The 15,463-nt window shown below is 42.7% G+C and overlaps 1 protein-coding gene across 1 annotated transcript in view; it reads right to left on the reverse strand.

Annotated features, from left to right (window-relative positions):
- The window catches only part of LOC133457979 (receptor-type tyrosine-protein phosphatase F-like), a 191,313-nt gene that overhangs the window by 43,836 nt on the left and 132,014 nt on the right, over window positions 1-15,463 (reverse strand). The window contains exons 17-19 of the mRNA XM_061737398.1: window positions 14,142-14,223; window positions 12,510-12,713; window positions 1,556-1,719 (exon numbers count right to left, since the gene is read on the reverse strand). Of these exons, the coding sequence (XP_061593382.1) occupies window positions 1,556-1,719; window positions 12,510-12,713; window positions 14,142-14,223 (450 nt within the window). The remainder of the gene's footprint in view (window positions 1-1,555; window positions 1,720-12,509; window positions 12,714-14,141; window positions 14,224-15,463) is intronic.

Genomic DNA, 15,463 nt, shown 5'->3' on the forward strand with positions numbered 1-15,463 from the left:
ATGAACCTGAAGCAGGGACGGCTCCAAAAATGTTTCATAGGGGGGGGCCAGATGGGGCCAGTTCAATTCTTGTGGTGGACACCAAAACCAAAAGCCATCAGTACAGGATTTTATTATACTGTTGTAGTATACAGGCTCAGAAATACTTAATGCATTTGGCCCAAATGATTTGGGATGAAACACATAACTGACGATAGAATCTATGTGACGGCAAGTGTTTTTTTTTTGTTTGTTTATTGAGGCAAGTGGTGTGGCTAGTGGGGTGGCCAGCAAATTTGTAGGGGTGGCCGTGGCCACCCCTGGCCACTCCCTGGTGGTGCCACTGACCTGAAGGTCAGTGGTTCGAGTCCTAGTTCCTCCTGTGTCCTGTGTCCACTTTTCCACTAGAACCTACTCAGCCCGACTTGGGTTGGCCAATCAGACGTCTGAGTCAGGATGTGACATTGTTTCAAGAGCGACTCGCGGCTTCTTGTTCCTTTTTTTGAAGAACAATGGCAGCACAGAAATCTGTTCCGTGGTCAAACTCCGAGGTGGAGACCTTCTTAAACCTGGTGGCGGAGGAAAATATCCAGACAGAGCTAAATGGGGCCATGAGGAATGAAAACATATACCAGGAGCTTTCTCAGTCCATGTCTGTCAAGGCTACAAACGTCACAGCAGCTTCCTCCAACCTCCTACTTCTGATCTGGGTATTGAAAATAAACGAGGGCGAGGCGGGTGGAGTCGGGCTGAGTAGGTACTAGTGGAAAAGCTCCATTAGTGTCCTTGGGCAAGACACTGAATCTCCAGTTTTTCCCGGTTGTCAGGCCAGCACCGTTGTATGGCAGCTCTGCCGACAACCAGTGTGTGAATGTGTGCGTGTGTGGGTGAACGTCTACAGTGTAAAGCGCTTTGGGCCTGTAGGAGTACAGCTGGAAAGCACTGTATAAGTGTAATCCATTTACCATTTACCATTTAATATAGCACCAATCAATCACAACACCAGAGAAATCCCAAAACGTTGGATTCAGTGAGACCACACACCTTTACAAACTGATTACTGTGTTTCCCATTCGTGTGTTTCCAAGTGCACTGCAAAAACTCTAAATCTTACCAGGAATATTTGTCTTATTTCTAGTTAAAATGTCTCATTTTTAGTCAAAAAATCTCATTACACTTAAAACAAGAGTCATTACCAGAAAAATTACTTGTTATTTGACAATTTTCACCTGTTTCAAGTAGATTTTCACTTGAAATAAGTAAAAAAATCTGCCAGTGGAACAAGATTTATCTTCTCATTACAAGCAAAATAATCTTGTTCCACTGGCAGATTTTTTTACTTATTTTAAGTGAAAATCTACTTGAAACAGGTGAAAATGTTGTTTTTTCCAGTGAAGAGTCTTGTTTTAAGTGTAATGAGATTTTTTTTTACTAAAATGAGACATTTTAACTAGAAATAAGACAAATATTCTTGTTAAGATTTTGAGTTTTTGCAGTGTGAATCTGTCAGGCGATTCATGACAAAAATACAAATATTCTGGTTGAACAATGTCTGCAGTTTTAGTCAGAGACTCACCTTTTGAAGAGTAAAATGGCAATGACAACAATGATGATGATGATAACAGCCAGCACGGGACCCATCACCCACAGCATCTCTGGGTCCTCCTGAGGATGCCGTATCACCCCGCTGAGCTTCACCAGGAACGCCTCGGAGACGGGGCTGGACGCAAACGTCCTCTGCTGCAAAGCACGAGGGCAGGGAAGAGTCAGGCACGGTAGCTGAAGAGAATTAACGTTGATACATTGAGAACAAGATGCTAAATGTTACTGTGTCATAAAAAATGGGGGGCACAATTCAACACAAGGTCATTCAAAGTGCTTTACATCAACATTAAAAGCGGCAAGACACAATTAAACAGTAAATAACAAATAAAATGAAATAAAATGATGAGAAACGAGGAAAATAATAAAAAGCACAAGTTGTTAAAAAGTAAGGGCAGTATAGTACAGCAGGTTCATCTCATTCTTACAATGGTAAGAATTAAGTTTCTATACGGTCAAAACGTACAAAGACTGGGTCAAATACTGCACAGTACAATAACTGCTGCTATCAAAGTGGTAAATGATATCATAGAGGCACTATATGGCCGAAAATATTGTGCAGCTCTCTTTATCGACTTATCAAAGGCATTTGACACTGTCGATCATGTTATCCTGGCAGACAGACTCCACAGGATTGGCTTACACGTCATTCAAGCAGCCAATCAGCACAGAGCCTCATTATCATAGCCCCGCCCCCTCAGGATCACTCACAGAAAAAGAGGTTAGAAGCGGTAAAACTAGAGACATGGCCCACAGGCTGGATTTCTGTTTTATGTAGAAAAAACAAGCTTCAGATCGTTTTTAAGACATTCAAGGCCTGTTTAAAATATACATTAAATGCCATAATAGGTCCCCTTTAAATCGGATTTAATTTTAATTCTGAATTAAAGAGGAATTAAACTTCCCATGTAAACGCACTGATTGAAGCCTTGCTTCATTTGACCCATCACCCTCATCCCGTCTGTTTTTCAACCTCTGCTTTTCTATCCGTCTGTTTGCCGTTCCACCTCGTTGGTTGTTTGAGTTCTCTCCATTTTTCTGGTAAAGACATCATTGCTTTGGATTCCTGCCTAAGTGCTGTTTGGTAAATAGTTATTTTTTGTTTTGGAACTCCTGCTACTCATCTCCTACACATAGGTCCTCTCCACACCCTTAATCAGTCATTTCTTCCTCAGACGGGAGGAGCCCTCCTCTCACTGCTCATTTATTTGTGACAAGCTGCATGCATGGCATGAGCTCAGTCTCTTTCTCTAAATTTTACAGTAATCTCTGCTCTGCAATTCCTCTTCTTCTCTCATCCAAGTCCATTATCTCTCTTCCTCTTATGTCTGACTCCCATTCCATTAAGCTCCTTTTCTAGTCTCTCACCCACTCTTCTAGTCAAAGTTTGTCACAGAACTCTGCTTCACATTTGCCTCCTACACCAGATCCCCCCCCACCTAACCCAAATCACATTGTTTCTATGGCTCTTTTTAAAAATCCAGTTTGACATCTTACACCTTGTTTACCGACAATCTGGGCTGCAGAAATACACATTCCAGCCCTTTATTTTCCTCTTCTTTCTCTTTCTTTTCATGTCACTACCATGCCTGCAGCTAAGCAGGAGAAATAAGAAATAAGCTTACCTCCCTTTTTGACAATGAATGTGATTACGTTTCTATTTTTGTACGAGCTTAAATCACATTGAGCACAACGAGATTCCCTGAATCTGAACTCTGTACGTTGGTCTTTGACACAGTGAAATAGGCATTGAGCATGAACACGTGGTCTGGACAAAAGGTAAAACGAAGAGGAACAGTAATGTAGATGCTTTTTGTCATTGCAGAATGGTAAATGGACTACACTTATATAGGATTATTCTTCTTTTGTTGACTACACTAAGCATTTTTATGCTACATGAGGTGTTCCTCCATGCATTCATACATTTATATATAACATACATACATTATTGGTCTCCTTCAAACGGGCTGCACAGTGGGGACTGGTGCTGGAACATGTTGGGCTGGCATTGGAGGGGGACTACCACGGGAACATCAGACATATTTATACTGGGGGCACACGCTCCAGTATTGATCACTTTGGAATTTAAAGGGGACCCTTTTATGAAAAACAGGTTTTTTCTTGCTTTAACATATATAAAGTGGTTTCCCCTCAGCCTGCCAACTCAGAGAAGGAGGAAAGAAACCAAATTCTGCAGTGTCTGTACAGCCGCCCGGATGAGCCATCCAGTGTGATGTGGATCTACGAGCCAATAAGATTCTGCTCCCGTCGTTACGTAACGACGGGACCGATGTGTGAAACCACGCCCACAACTAACTCCGCCGGCCGGAGCTTCAACCATTTTTTCGTAGCGGTGTATCGCGTCATTCAGGCAGCCAATCAGCACAGAGCCTCATTATCATAGCCCCGCCCACTCAGAATCCTGCATAGATAATGAGGTTAGAGAATGGGAAGATAAAGACATGGCTCAGAGGCTGAATTTCTAATTTATGTAGCAAAAACAATCAAAAGCTTGTTTTTAAGACATTCAAGGCCTGTTTAAAATAGGTATTAGATGCCATAATAGGTCCCCTTTAAGTCTACATAGCATAAGCAACAAAATGCGCACATGGCTATAAGTAACAAATGCACACGCGGATCCACAAATGCAGCCAGAGCAAGAACTGGTTCTGGTTGGACGGCCCGACAAACCATCTCTGATCGCGTTGTTTTCTTCACCGAGATCACAAGAAAAGCAGAGCAGTGATCTCCTCTCCATCCCGTGTTGCTGTCTGGCTTATTTATCTTTACTCCACCAACTCCAAATATTAATCACTTTTCTAAGTGAACGGACGCGAGGGAAGGTCAAACAGGAGGTGTATCTGCCCCTTTAATCTGATTGGTTTAGAGTAAATCGTCCCCCACGTGGGGTGCGGTCTTATGATTGGCTGAAACAAAGGAAGATATCTGATTGGTTGCAGATCCTTCTGTGTTAAAAAAAAAAAACGTATTTGTGGATCGAGTCACGTCAGGGGAGTCTCAAAAGTCACACGCAAATCCAGCGCAGCTCACAGACAAAAAATCGTTTGTAAATCAGGTTATATTTGTGTGTGCATCAAAAATACATATATGTATCTGGTCCTACACACGTGTGAATTGTTCTTGCATCTTGCATCATGCATTTGTGAATTTTGTCCTGTGCATTTGTGGATCGGCGTAAGCATTTGTTACTTATGAGACTGTTCTAGCTCCATACATGGCTACTTAATATGGCATTTCATTCACCTGTAGAGAGAGACAGAGAGAGAGGTGCTGTCTAGCAGCTGAGTGACTAAGGGCCAATCCCAAAACACCCCCTACTTTCTACCACTAGCCCTAAAAATGAAGCCACAGGCGTAGGTCCTTGTAATCTTCCCTAGGGATTGGGAACCACTTGCTACGTCACTGCGTGGTTTACGTTCGGGTACGTAAGCGACTGCGTAGTTACGTTTGCACAAACGTCACACCATATCAGGAAGCCCAGAGATAAAAGCTGTTTTAATTTCAGCTGTAGCTGTTAATATGCCACTTTATTAAGTTTTCATATTTTTTCAGGCGTAAAAGTAACCGTTAAGATCCCCAACCTGGCCTCAGTTTATCCAAATAACGCCTGTTAAGAAATTTGATCCGATGTTTTCGGGACATGAGAAGAGAAGCCAGCGATTTATGGTTCCGCGTTAAATGGATGCAGAGCCTACGGCGTAGGCTCTGCATCCATTTAACGCAGAACCATAAATCATCCTTTATTCTGGCGAGATCTGAAAAGACTTTGCAACAACGAGCAAGCGAGTGATTATGTACATTCACTGAGTGAATATTATGAAAGTAAAATATATATTTCTCGCTAGAAATGTAATCAAAACGCATTTTTATGCAGAAACTAACTCAAAATATTGATTTTATTCACTAAAAAATAAGAAATGTCCGCCATGTTTTTTTGTTTGATTCAGTCTGCAAATGATGACGTAAAGCATTCTGGGAAATTTTCTCAGGCCCTCGGTCGGTGAGTCAGTATCTGAAATCCCTCACTCTGAAGGGTTAGATTGATACACACTAGCCCTCGTTATGTCCACTAGCCCTCGTTATGTCCACTAGCCCTCGTTATGTCCACTAGCCCTACATGCTAAGAGGAATTGGGACACCACTACCCTCACGGGAACGTGCAAAATTTAGGGTTAGGGATGAAAAGTAGGACTAGGGGGAGATTGGGACTGGGCCTAAAGGTGTAATCTTAGTCCACAACAACTTGCCAAATAGACTATGTATATAATTTCATCTTTTATTTAGATTTCGATTTGGCTGAAACAGTATTACTCCGGTAGATGGATATCAGAAAGTTATTATCTTGCAGCAGGGATAAAACAGAGAAATGAGAGAGGTAAGCCCCTTGTTGCTAGGCAACATCAGTGGACGGTAACGCTACGTTAACTTCATAAACGTATCAAGATAACCGAATTAACATCAGCAGTACAGATAGTGACTTTCGTTAGAAGTAGCTACCGTGCTTGCTACTTGTGCATGCTTGCTCTGTAGTTTTTGGGGTTAGTTAGCGGTAGCTTAGCTCAGGCCTCGTTCGGATCTCGAGATTTGGGTCGATTGCTGCTCGTGTTTTGGTCGGCTCCGTGTCGGTTTTGTTGGTTTTGTGTTTCGTTTGTGGTTTTTGTTGCAGATTTCCAGTGCTTGACGTGTGCCTCCATGTGTTCCTGCTTCCTGGTTTAGCAGCGGATGTCACCCCCCCCCCAAAAAAAAAAAAAAAAAACTCACTGGGTTTGTATGTGTATATGTATGTGTATATGTATGTGTATGCGTATGTATGCGTATATATATATTTATATATATTACATATAGTAATAATGCACATATATATGCCTTAGGTTTTTACCGGCATGGTATCAACCATTAATATGTGTGCAGACAAGGTAGAGAGAAAAAAAAAAAAAAGTAGCTACCGTAATAAGGGTGGAAAACCCAAAGTGGGGATTAGAGTCAGACCTAAGGGGAATTTCAGTGAGTTGACTATCAGCGTGAAACAGTGCGTTAACGGTGGGATCCTGCTAAAATACTTGAGTAAAGTTCACGCCAAGTGCATCAGTTCATTCAGGTGGTAAATGAAAGATCCAGTCAACAACACAATCTGATCTGATCGTATAGTTTAAAGCACTATTTATGCTTTTTTAAATATAATAAGTGCAAAAATATTTTTTGGCATGCATTATGTGTGCCCCAGCTGTACCTCACTACAGTCTTAAGTCTAGTGCACCGGAACCGCTGAATTCATGAAATCAAATGTTTTCCCAAAGTTTTGAAGATTACATGAGCATCACAGGGGGATTTGCTTGTTCAAAGATTTGAACTATTACATTTTCCTGTAATTAATATAAGATGAGTGGTATTGAATAAGGGCATTTGTGCCTCTGAAATGATTCTGTCTTGACAAAGTTACCCTAACTACGCAGATGACACAACTTTACATCACAATGTCACCAGCACACAATGAGCCCATACAAGCGTTGAGTGGATGCAGAGAACAAATCAGTGAGTGGATGTGACATAATGTTCTTTAGTCAAACACAAACTAAACTGAAGTAGTTGTTTTTGCACCAAAGGAAGAGTTTAAGAGTCTATTACATCTGTACGGCCTGGACTCTGGGTGTAGTCATGGACTCAGACCTGAACCTTCAGAGACACTAAGACAATTACAAAGTTCACCTTCTATCACCTGAAGATCCTCCAGTTCTCACCAGAACTAAGAAACCAGTCCGGTTCTGAGATCTGCACATTGGCTCCCTGGACCTCAGAGAATAGACTTTAAAATACTTCTGTTAGTTTAGAAATCTCTGAATGGTTTAGGACCAAAATACACCAGAGACTTGTTGCCATAGCAACCATCCAGCCCTCTCAGGTCTCCTGGTTCAGGTCTGCTCTGGTTCCCCAGAACCAGAACCAGAACCAGACATGGGGAAGCAGCATTCAGCTTCTATGCTCCACAGATCTGGAACAAACTTCCAGAAAACTGCAGGAACTGAAACCCAGTTCCTTTAAATCAATGTGAAAAACTGACTGATGGATTAAAACCATTCTTAGCTTTAAACTGTTAATTTCAGTTTGATAAAACCACTGCAGCTCAATCAATTTTTTTCTTTTGATGTTTTTATTATCTAAAGCTCCTTGAATGGCCTGGCTGCTAAAATGCGCTGTACAAATAAACGTCCCTGGCCTTGTACATAGTTGGAATGTGTTCTGAGCCCCTCAGCCCCTCATGTTAACACAATAACCTGGGTACCCAGTACTCCAGTTGTAAAAGAATATCAGGGCAATGGTGGATTTTATCATATGGGGACAGATAATTTGTGCTGATTACAAATAATATAATATATTACAAATAATAGCAGTGACCAAAACAGCTGCAGAAATACTGCAGGAATGACATAGCAGCAGTTAAATGCAGCCTTCTGTAAGCTTTAAATATCCACTGGGCTTACATCAAATACATCAAAACACAACCATAAAAAACACTTTTCTGAACTTATCAATATGACTCTGTCCTTCACAGGATAAGTAAAATGGAGCACTGCAAAAACTCAAAATCTTAACAAGAATATTTGTCTTATTTCTAGTTAAAATGTCTCATTTTAGTAAAGAAAATCTCATTACACTTAAAACAAGACTCATCACTGGAAAAAACAACAATTTTCACCTGTTTCAAGTAGATTTTCACTTGAAATAAGTAGAAAAATCTGCCAGTGCAACAAGATTTTTTTGCTTGTAATGAGAAGATAAATCTTGTCCCACTGGCAGATTTTTCTACTTGAAAATTTACTTGAAACAGGTGAAAATTGTCATATAACTAATATTTTTTTCTGGTAATGACTCTTGTTTTAAAGGTATTGTGACATCATTTTTAACATGCTTTTAACACTATTAAAAGTCTTGGCCAACATCCCTCAAATGTGTCTAAAAGAGTGTAACAAGAAAAACTTCACTCTTAGTACTCTTTTCCTGGCTTTTTATGACAGTGTTTTTTTGCGCCGTGAAAAATGCTTCCTTTCCCCCCTTTCCTGTCAATCATTGCTCCGCTCCTCCTCCAAACCTCCTCCTCCTCCAGCCCAACCATACGCTCACAGCGGCGTCGGAGCGACAGGCGAAGCATGCACGGAAGAGCAGCAGGGAGAACCACAGCAAACAATCATAAAAATAAAGGCATGCAAGCAGCACTGTCCCCTTATCTTAAGTCCAGTCAGTGGCCGCGGGTCTTCTTAGCAGTTTTCCTCCGGTGATTAGAACAAAAGACGCTCTAAACAGCTCCGTGTTAAGCCTCATTTATGGTTCCGCGTTAAATCGACGCAGAGCCTACGCCGTAGGGATCAGCGTACGGTGCGCGTCGCCGCGTAACCCTACGCCGTAGGTTCTGCGTCGGGGTAACGCGGAACCATAAATCAGCCTTTATGGTGCGCTGGAGAGGAGAGGAGGCAGGGAGCTGGGTGGAGGGGGCGGTGATTTAGCGGGCCGTTACGTAACGGCCCGCCACCAAACCACATGCGCCGTTTTTGCACAGTTATGCGGAAAATCCCAGAAAGCACACAATACACTGAATGTTAAAAGTTCGTTGTTTTTTGGGTGTAATTGATGTCAAGACACCCAACAAAACACAAAAAATCAAGAAAAATTTGTTTTTCATGTCACAATCGCTTTAAGGGTAATTCGATTTTTTGACTAAAAATGAGAGATAACTAGAAATAAGACAAATATTCCTGGTAAGATTTTGAGTTTTTCCCACTAGCAGATTTTTCTACTTATTTCAAGTGAAAATGTACCTGAAACAGGTGAAAATTGTCAAATAAGTTATTTTTCTGGTGTTATTTTTCTGGTGATGACTCTAAATGTTGAAATAGCAGTAAAACCACATTCATTGATGAAATGACATACGGGATGGAAAGGAGGGATGGCAGTTTTACAGGGGGGATGATTTGGACAGTTTTTATTTCAGGGGGGATGCCATCCCCCCTCATCCCCCTCAACTCCAGTACTGTGGGTACCCCTTCCTCCTTCAGTCAGTGTGTTTCTCTGTGGGCACATCGTTGCAGCTATCCATGGCTCCAGAGCTACATGTTTCTGATATGCAGCTTCTGGCCTTTCTGACCCGTAATGGTGCTGTGTTTGTCTCTTTCTCTCCTGCTGTCCTTTTCTTTCACCCCAACTGTTCAAGACCATCTGGTCTGAAAAAAAACCCAAAGCAGCACATGAACTACGGTCTTCCACATGACTCAACATGAATCCTGATTCAAGGATAACTTGGTTGCTACTGTCTGCTTATCTTAATCCAAACAGCAGATATTTTCCTTTTTAATTGCTAGATTCATGCAGAGTACATTATCAGCAAAAAATTTACAAGGCACCAGAGAGGGGATACTTCTCTTTCACTGTAATGCAGATTTTCTTTTTAGAAACAAAACAGTGAATCATTGCTTAGTCTTGTTTAAGATTCCTGATTCAAAATGCCCTTTACTGCAGACAACAGAGGTCTGTACACCTTCCAAATCACCAAAATAACCATGTCAAACAGTTCTGGACCCGCCAGGACGGTCAAAATGTCTATTCAGTGCTAACATGCAGGTGGAATTTGAGACCTTCCTGTTAAAGTTATCCAGACACAACAAAGTACCATAACGCTGCTTTGTCAGGATGTCATTTATCTTTCCTTTACGGAAGAGTATTAGGGCCATGCAGGAGAAAATAACTGTGGACGCTGCACTGATCGGTCTGTCAATCTCCCGCTCCATCGTTCCCTCACTCGGGAACAAGACCCTGAGATACTTGAACTCCTCCACCTGATTCTCATCCCTGCCGCGTCGCACTCGGCCTCAAACCGCCCCAGCACATGCTGGAGGTCCCGGTCTGATGAAGCCAACAGGACATCATCATCTGCAAAAAGCAGAGATGAAATCCTGAGATTCCCAAACCAGATCCCCTCCGGCCCCTGGCTGCGCCTAGAAATTCTGTCCATAAAAATTATGAACAGGACCGGTGACAAAGAGCAGCCCTGCCGGAGTCCAACATGCACTGGGAACAAGTCTGATCCACTGCCGGCAATGAGAACCAGACTCCTGCTCCGATCATACAGAGACCGGACAGCCCTTAATAGAGGGCCCTGGACTCCATACTCACTGAGCACCCCCCACAGGATGACACGAGGGACACGGTCAAATGCCTTCTCCAGATCCACAAAACACATGTAGACTGGTTGGGCAAATTCCCATGAACCCTCGAGCACCCTGCGGAGGGTGTAGAGCTGGTCCAGTGTTCCACGACCGGGACGAAAACCGCATTGTTCCTCCTGAATCTGAGGTTCAACTATCGGCCGTAATCTCTTCTCCAGTACCTTGGCGTAGACTTTCCCGGGGAGGCTGAGAAGTGTGATCCCCCTATAGTTGGAGCACACTCTCCGGTCCCCCTTTTTAAACAGAGGGACCACCACCCCGGTTTGCCACCCCAGCGGTACTGTCCCCTTCCTCCATGCAATGTCACAGAGGCGTGTCAACCAAGACAGCCCTACGACATCCAGAGACTTGAGGTACTCAGGGCGAATCTCATCCACCCCCGGTGCCACTGAGGAGTTTACGAACCACCTCAGTGACCTCGGCTTGGGTGATGGATGAGCACGTCCCCGAATCCACACTCTGTCCTGGACAAATCTATCTGATTAAATGTTATTATGATCATTGTGGATCTTGATGGATGATTGACAGTTCATAGGTCACCTGACTGAAAGTTAGATGCAAATCCATCATTGTCATCATCCACAAGCTATTTCTCCTTTCATACACGCATCAATTATGATTGAGGTTATAGCAACGAGAGTAGCTGTGAGTGGCTCAAATAACACTAATAAATAACATAAAGTAAACAAAGTTAACAAATGAAACTAATTAATTTAACAAATGAATCACTTGGCCATTACATATCTGTGGAGGAAGAGAATGCTGCTGACCGACTGCTGGTTCCAATCCCTCGTCTCTTCCAAGATGCTCCACAGACACTAAACACACTTTCTCCAAATATCTGACTGGTCTTGCTTTGTCCTTGAAGCAAGGCCAGTCAGATATTTGGAGATTGTGCAAAGTAACAATGTAAAGACCTTGTTTGAGGTTCTTTTCCACCTCATTGATTTCCGCTAGACTACATCCCGATCCTGCAGTGTTTTTTTAGCCGCCCACAACAAAGTTCAAACCGCCCGCTCCTGCCAGATTTGTGTTGCGTCCTGCGGGACCCGGCAGGACCCAACCCCAATGCAGCCCTCTAGACCAGCATGGACCCGGTGGACCCGGGTGGCTCAGGGATGACCAGGGATGACCAGGGTGGGCCAGGCTGGGCCATCCCACACAGGAACATGACTCACAATGGTGTGTCGAAACTTCACAACTGGTAATGAGGCTCAGGCCAGCGTGGTAAACACTGTCAATCATTGGAAGACATGGAGCTGGAACATCCATCTGTTCATGGCCCTCCTGCTTCTATTCTATTGATGTCAATCATTCCATGACTCTATTCATGAACATCAGCAACAGAAAACGAAAACTGCTTTGAATCTCGTCTCCTGTGAGACTCCAACACACCTTTTTACCTGTAGTGAGCTTCGTTGCCTTGACAACTACCGTCAATCGCTGAGGAAGGTTTTTCCTCTAACACACACAAAATTTTGATGACCCATGGAACAAGGGGGGGTTTTTTCTAGTTTGTTTCTATTGTTCTTAAAAATGATTTTTAGACCTCAGGATTAAATCACTGAAGTTCTTCTCTATCTACATGCTCATGAGTACTGAACGTCCATGTCGGCCCAGTTGCCTCAGCTCAGAATCCCATGAAAATGCTGCACATGCTCGTACCAGGAAAAACACATGTAGGCTACTCACAGGCTCGTGCTTCATCAGGTCCGCTAGGACAAAGCAGCGGTACTGCTGCTCGCCGGGGAGAAGCTTGTTGTAGAAGCCGTTGTATTTCTTCTCGTCTCCCAGAATGAAGACCTCTGGCAGGGCGTGGAGTTTAGCGGCGATGAAGGGCTGCAGGAAGTCTTGGCTTTCCCCCTGCAGACTGCCGTCAGCTCCAGCCTCCACCAGCTGCAGCAGGAGGACAAGACTGTCAGTGGGCATGCTATAAGGTCACATGAAAACTTCACTTGGTTCGTTCATCTCTCCACATGGGTGTACAGAGTATAGTGAAATCTTCTTCCCACTTTATCATTATTATTATCATTATTAGGGCCCGAGCACTGACAGTGCGAAGGCCCTATTGTATCTGTAGGAATTTTTCTCGTTCTGTTTTTTTTTCTCATTTTGTTATTTTTCTTTCTTCTGACGAAATGAGGGCCTTTTTTCCCCCTAAACGTGCCCCAAAAGTCACCAAATTTTGCACGCAAGTCAGGCCTCGTGAAAAAATGTGATATTTAATGGTTTGCATTAATGGGCGTGGCCTAACGGCTCAACAGCGCCCCCTAGAAAACTTTGTGCCTCAAGCCCCACAATACGGTTTGACGTACATGCGCGAAAATCGGTACAAACCTGTATCATGTCACAACTTAAAGAAAAGTCTCTTGGCGCCATGGCCGAAACCAAACAGGAAGTCGGCCATTTTGAATTAATCGTGCAATTTATGCCATTTCAGAAATTACGGGAAATGACGGGAACTGTGTCATGACGTTCTCCGTGCGTCGCTGGTTTGATCCAGATATCCTGAATGATTGATCACCATGTATACAGGGATAACCCTGTTTGCTCACGCATGGAAACAGATTATTCCCAATGTTTCAGTAACCGGAATATTGACCTTAACCCCAATTATGACTGCATGTAAACGTAGTCATTGACAATGATTTTTCTTTATGTTGAAAACAATATGATTTTTTCCTTTAGGGCATTATGGTCTTCTATTTGCATCTTTGATTCTGTCCCAAATACTTCTTATTTGTGTATAACCTGTATGATTTAAGACTGTAGTGTAGGGGGAAGATGGATTACCCTCCACCATCCCTCACAGGCATAGAGAGAACATGGAAAGTGCTCTCAGAAAAACCCCAGCCTGATCTTTAATGAAGTCACAGCACAGAACCCACGGATTAAAAATACAAAGTATCAACTCGGGATTTCATTACTGATTAGAGTGAGTCATTAGAGTGACTGATAAGATCGATGGTTAACCTCACTTAAAGACCTTTTTCATCAAAACCCATACCAAGTGGATTGTTCTCATAATATTCTTTTAGGATAAGACAGTAGGTTTTAGTGGAGAAATATGGGAACCTTCACCCATGCTGTGCTGATGGATGGATGGATGGATGCCCAGACCAGCTGTCACAAAACTCACTTCACAACATCACATCAACACATCTGAACTGTGTGCTTCCATTATTTACACAACAGGCTAAAACCGTCTAAAACAGCCTTTCTTCATTAGACCTCATCAGCCATGTCTCAAAAGCTGACCAGATTCCTGTGACTTGTGACTTCTACTTCATCCACAAAATTACACTTTTTTAGAAATCCACTCACCTCAAGTATGTCCATCTCTTGAGGGTTTTCCCACCTCTTTAGGGAATCCGGGCTCTCCGGGACAACCACTACGTAGAACCACCTGCATCAAACACATGTGGATTACACACTAATGAGCCTTGTACAGACACCGCAGAGCTCAAAGCTGGACACGTATACTGCCGCTAGGAGGTTGGAGTGAAGCTGCTGTGACGTATTTGATTGTGTGATCTAAACTAAGAAGACAACAACACTAAAGGGTGACAACCCCCCTCTGGTCATCCCGCTGCTGCTTCCACCTCCCTGCTGTGCTGCTGACGTCCCTGACTCCCCCAGTCTGGCCTTCGGCAGGAGGGTCCCCCCTTATGAGCCTGGTCCTGCTCAAGGTTTCTTCCCTCCTAAAGGGGAGTTTTTCTTGCCACTGTCTGGCTTAAGGCTTTTCTCCCACTAGGGGAGTTTTTACCTGACATTTTTTATGTAATAATTGCTAATTGGGGGTTCATGTTTATGTTTATGTTTATGTTTATGTTCATGTTCTGGATCTCTGGAAAGCGTCTAGAGACAACATCTGTTGTATTAGACGCTATATAAATAAAATGTAATTGAATTGAATTGAAAAGATGTAGAACCTGGAGGAGATGATAGATGTGCTGCTGGATCTGTGGCTTGTGTTTGATATCAAGTTAAAAATGAGAGAGAGAAGCTTCAAGCAGTGACGCTTTTTTTTTGTTAGTTTGTCTCTGCGCTGCTGAAAAGTCAGCTGGAGCCGTGAGCAGCTATGAAGAGACAGAGCTCCTGGTAGATCTGGTCGTTCCTTATCGCCGTCTACTGTAGATCCCTTTTTAATTCTCTCCTCACACTGCAAAAACTCAAAATCTTACCAGGAATATTTGTCTTATTTCTAGTTATAATGTCTCATTTTTAGTCAAAACATCTCATTACACTTAAAACAAGAGTCATTACCAGAAAAATTATTTGTTATATGACAATGTTCACCTGTTTCAAGTAAATTTTCACAATAAGTAGAAAACTCCAGTGCCAGTGGGACAAGATTTATCTTCTCATTACAAGCAAAGAAATCTTGTTCCACTGGCAGATTTTTCTACTTATTTTAAGTGAAAATCTACTTGAAACAGGTGAAAATTGTTGTTTTAAGTGTAATGATTTTTTTTTTTACGAGAAATTAGACATTTTAACTAGAAATAAGACACATATTCTTGTTAAGATTTTGAGTTTTTGCAGTGCAGCACCAGGTTTATGAACGTCTGCACCTCAGAGTTGGATCATGAAACAGACTTTTGCTGCCGTTGCTGGTGGAATAAAATCGTTGCGAGCCGCACTTG

Source organism: Cololabis saira, chromosome 13, assembly GCF_033807715.1.
Source record: "Cololabis saira isolate AMF1-May2022 chromosome 13, fColSai1.1, whole genome shotgun sequence".
NCBI classification, from domain to species: Eukaryota; Metazoa; Chordata; class Actinopteri; order Beloniformes; family Belonidae; genus Cololabis; species Cololabis saira.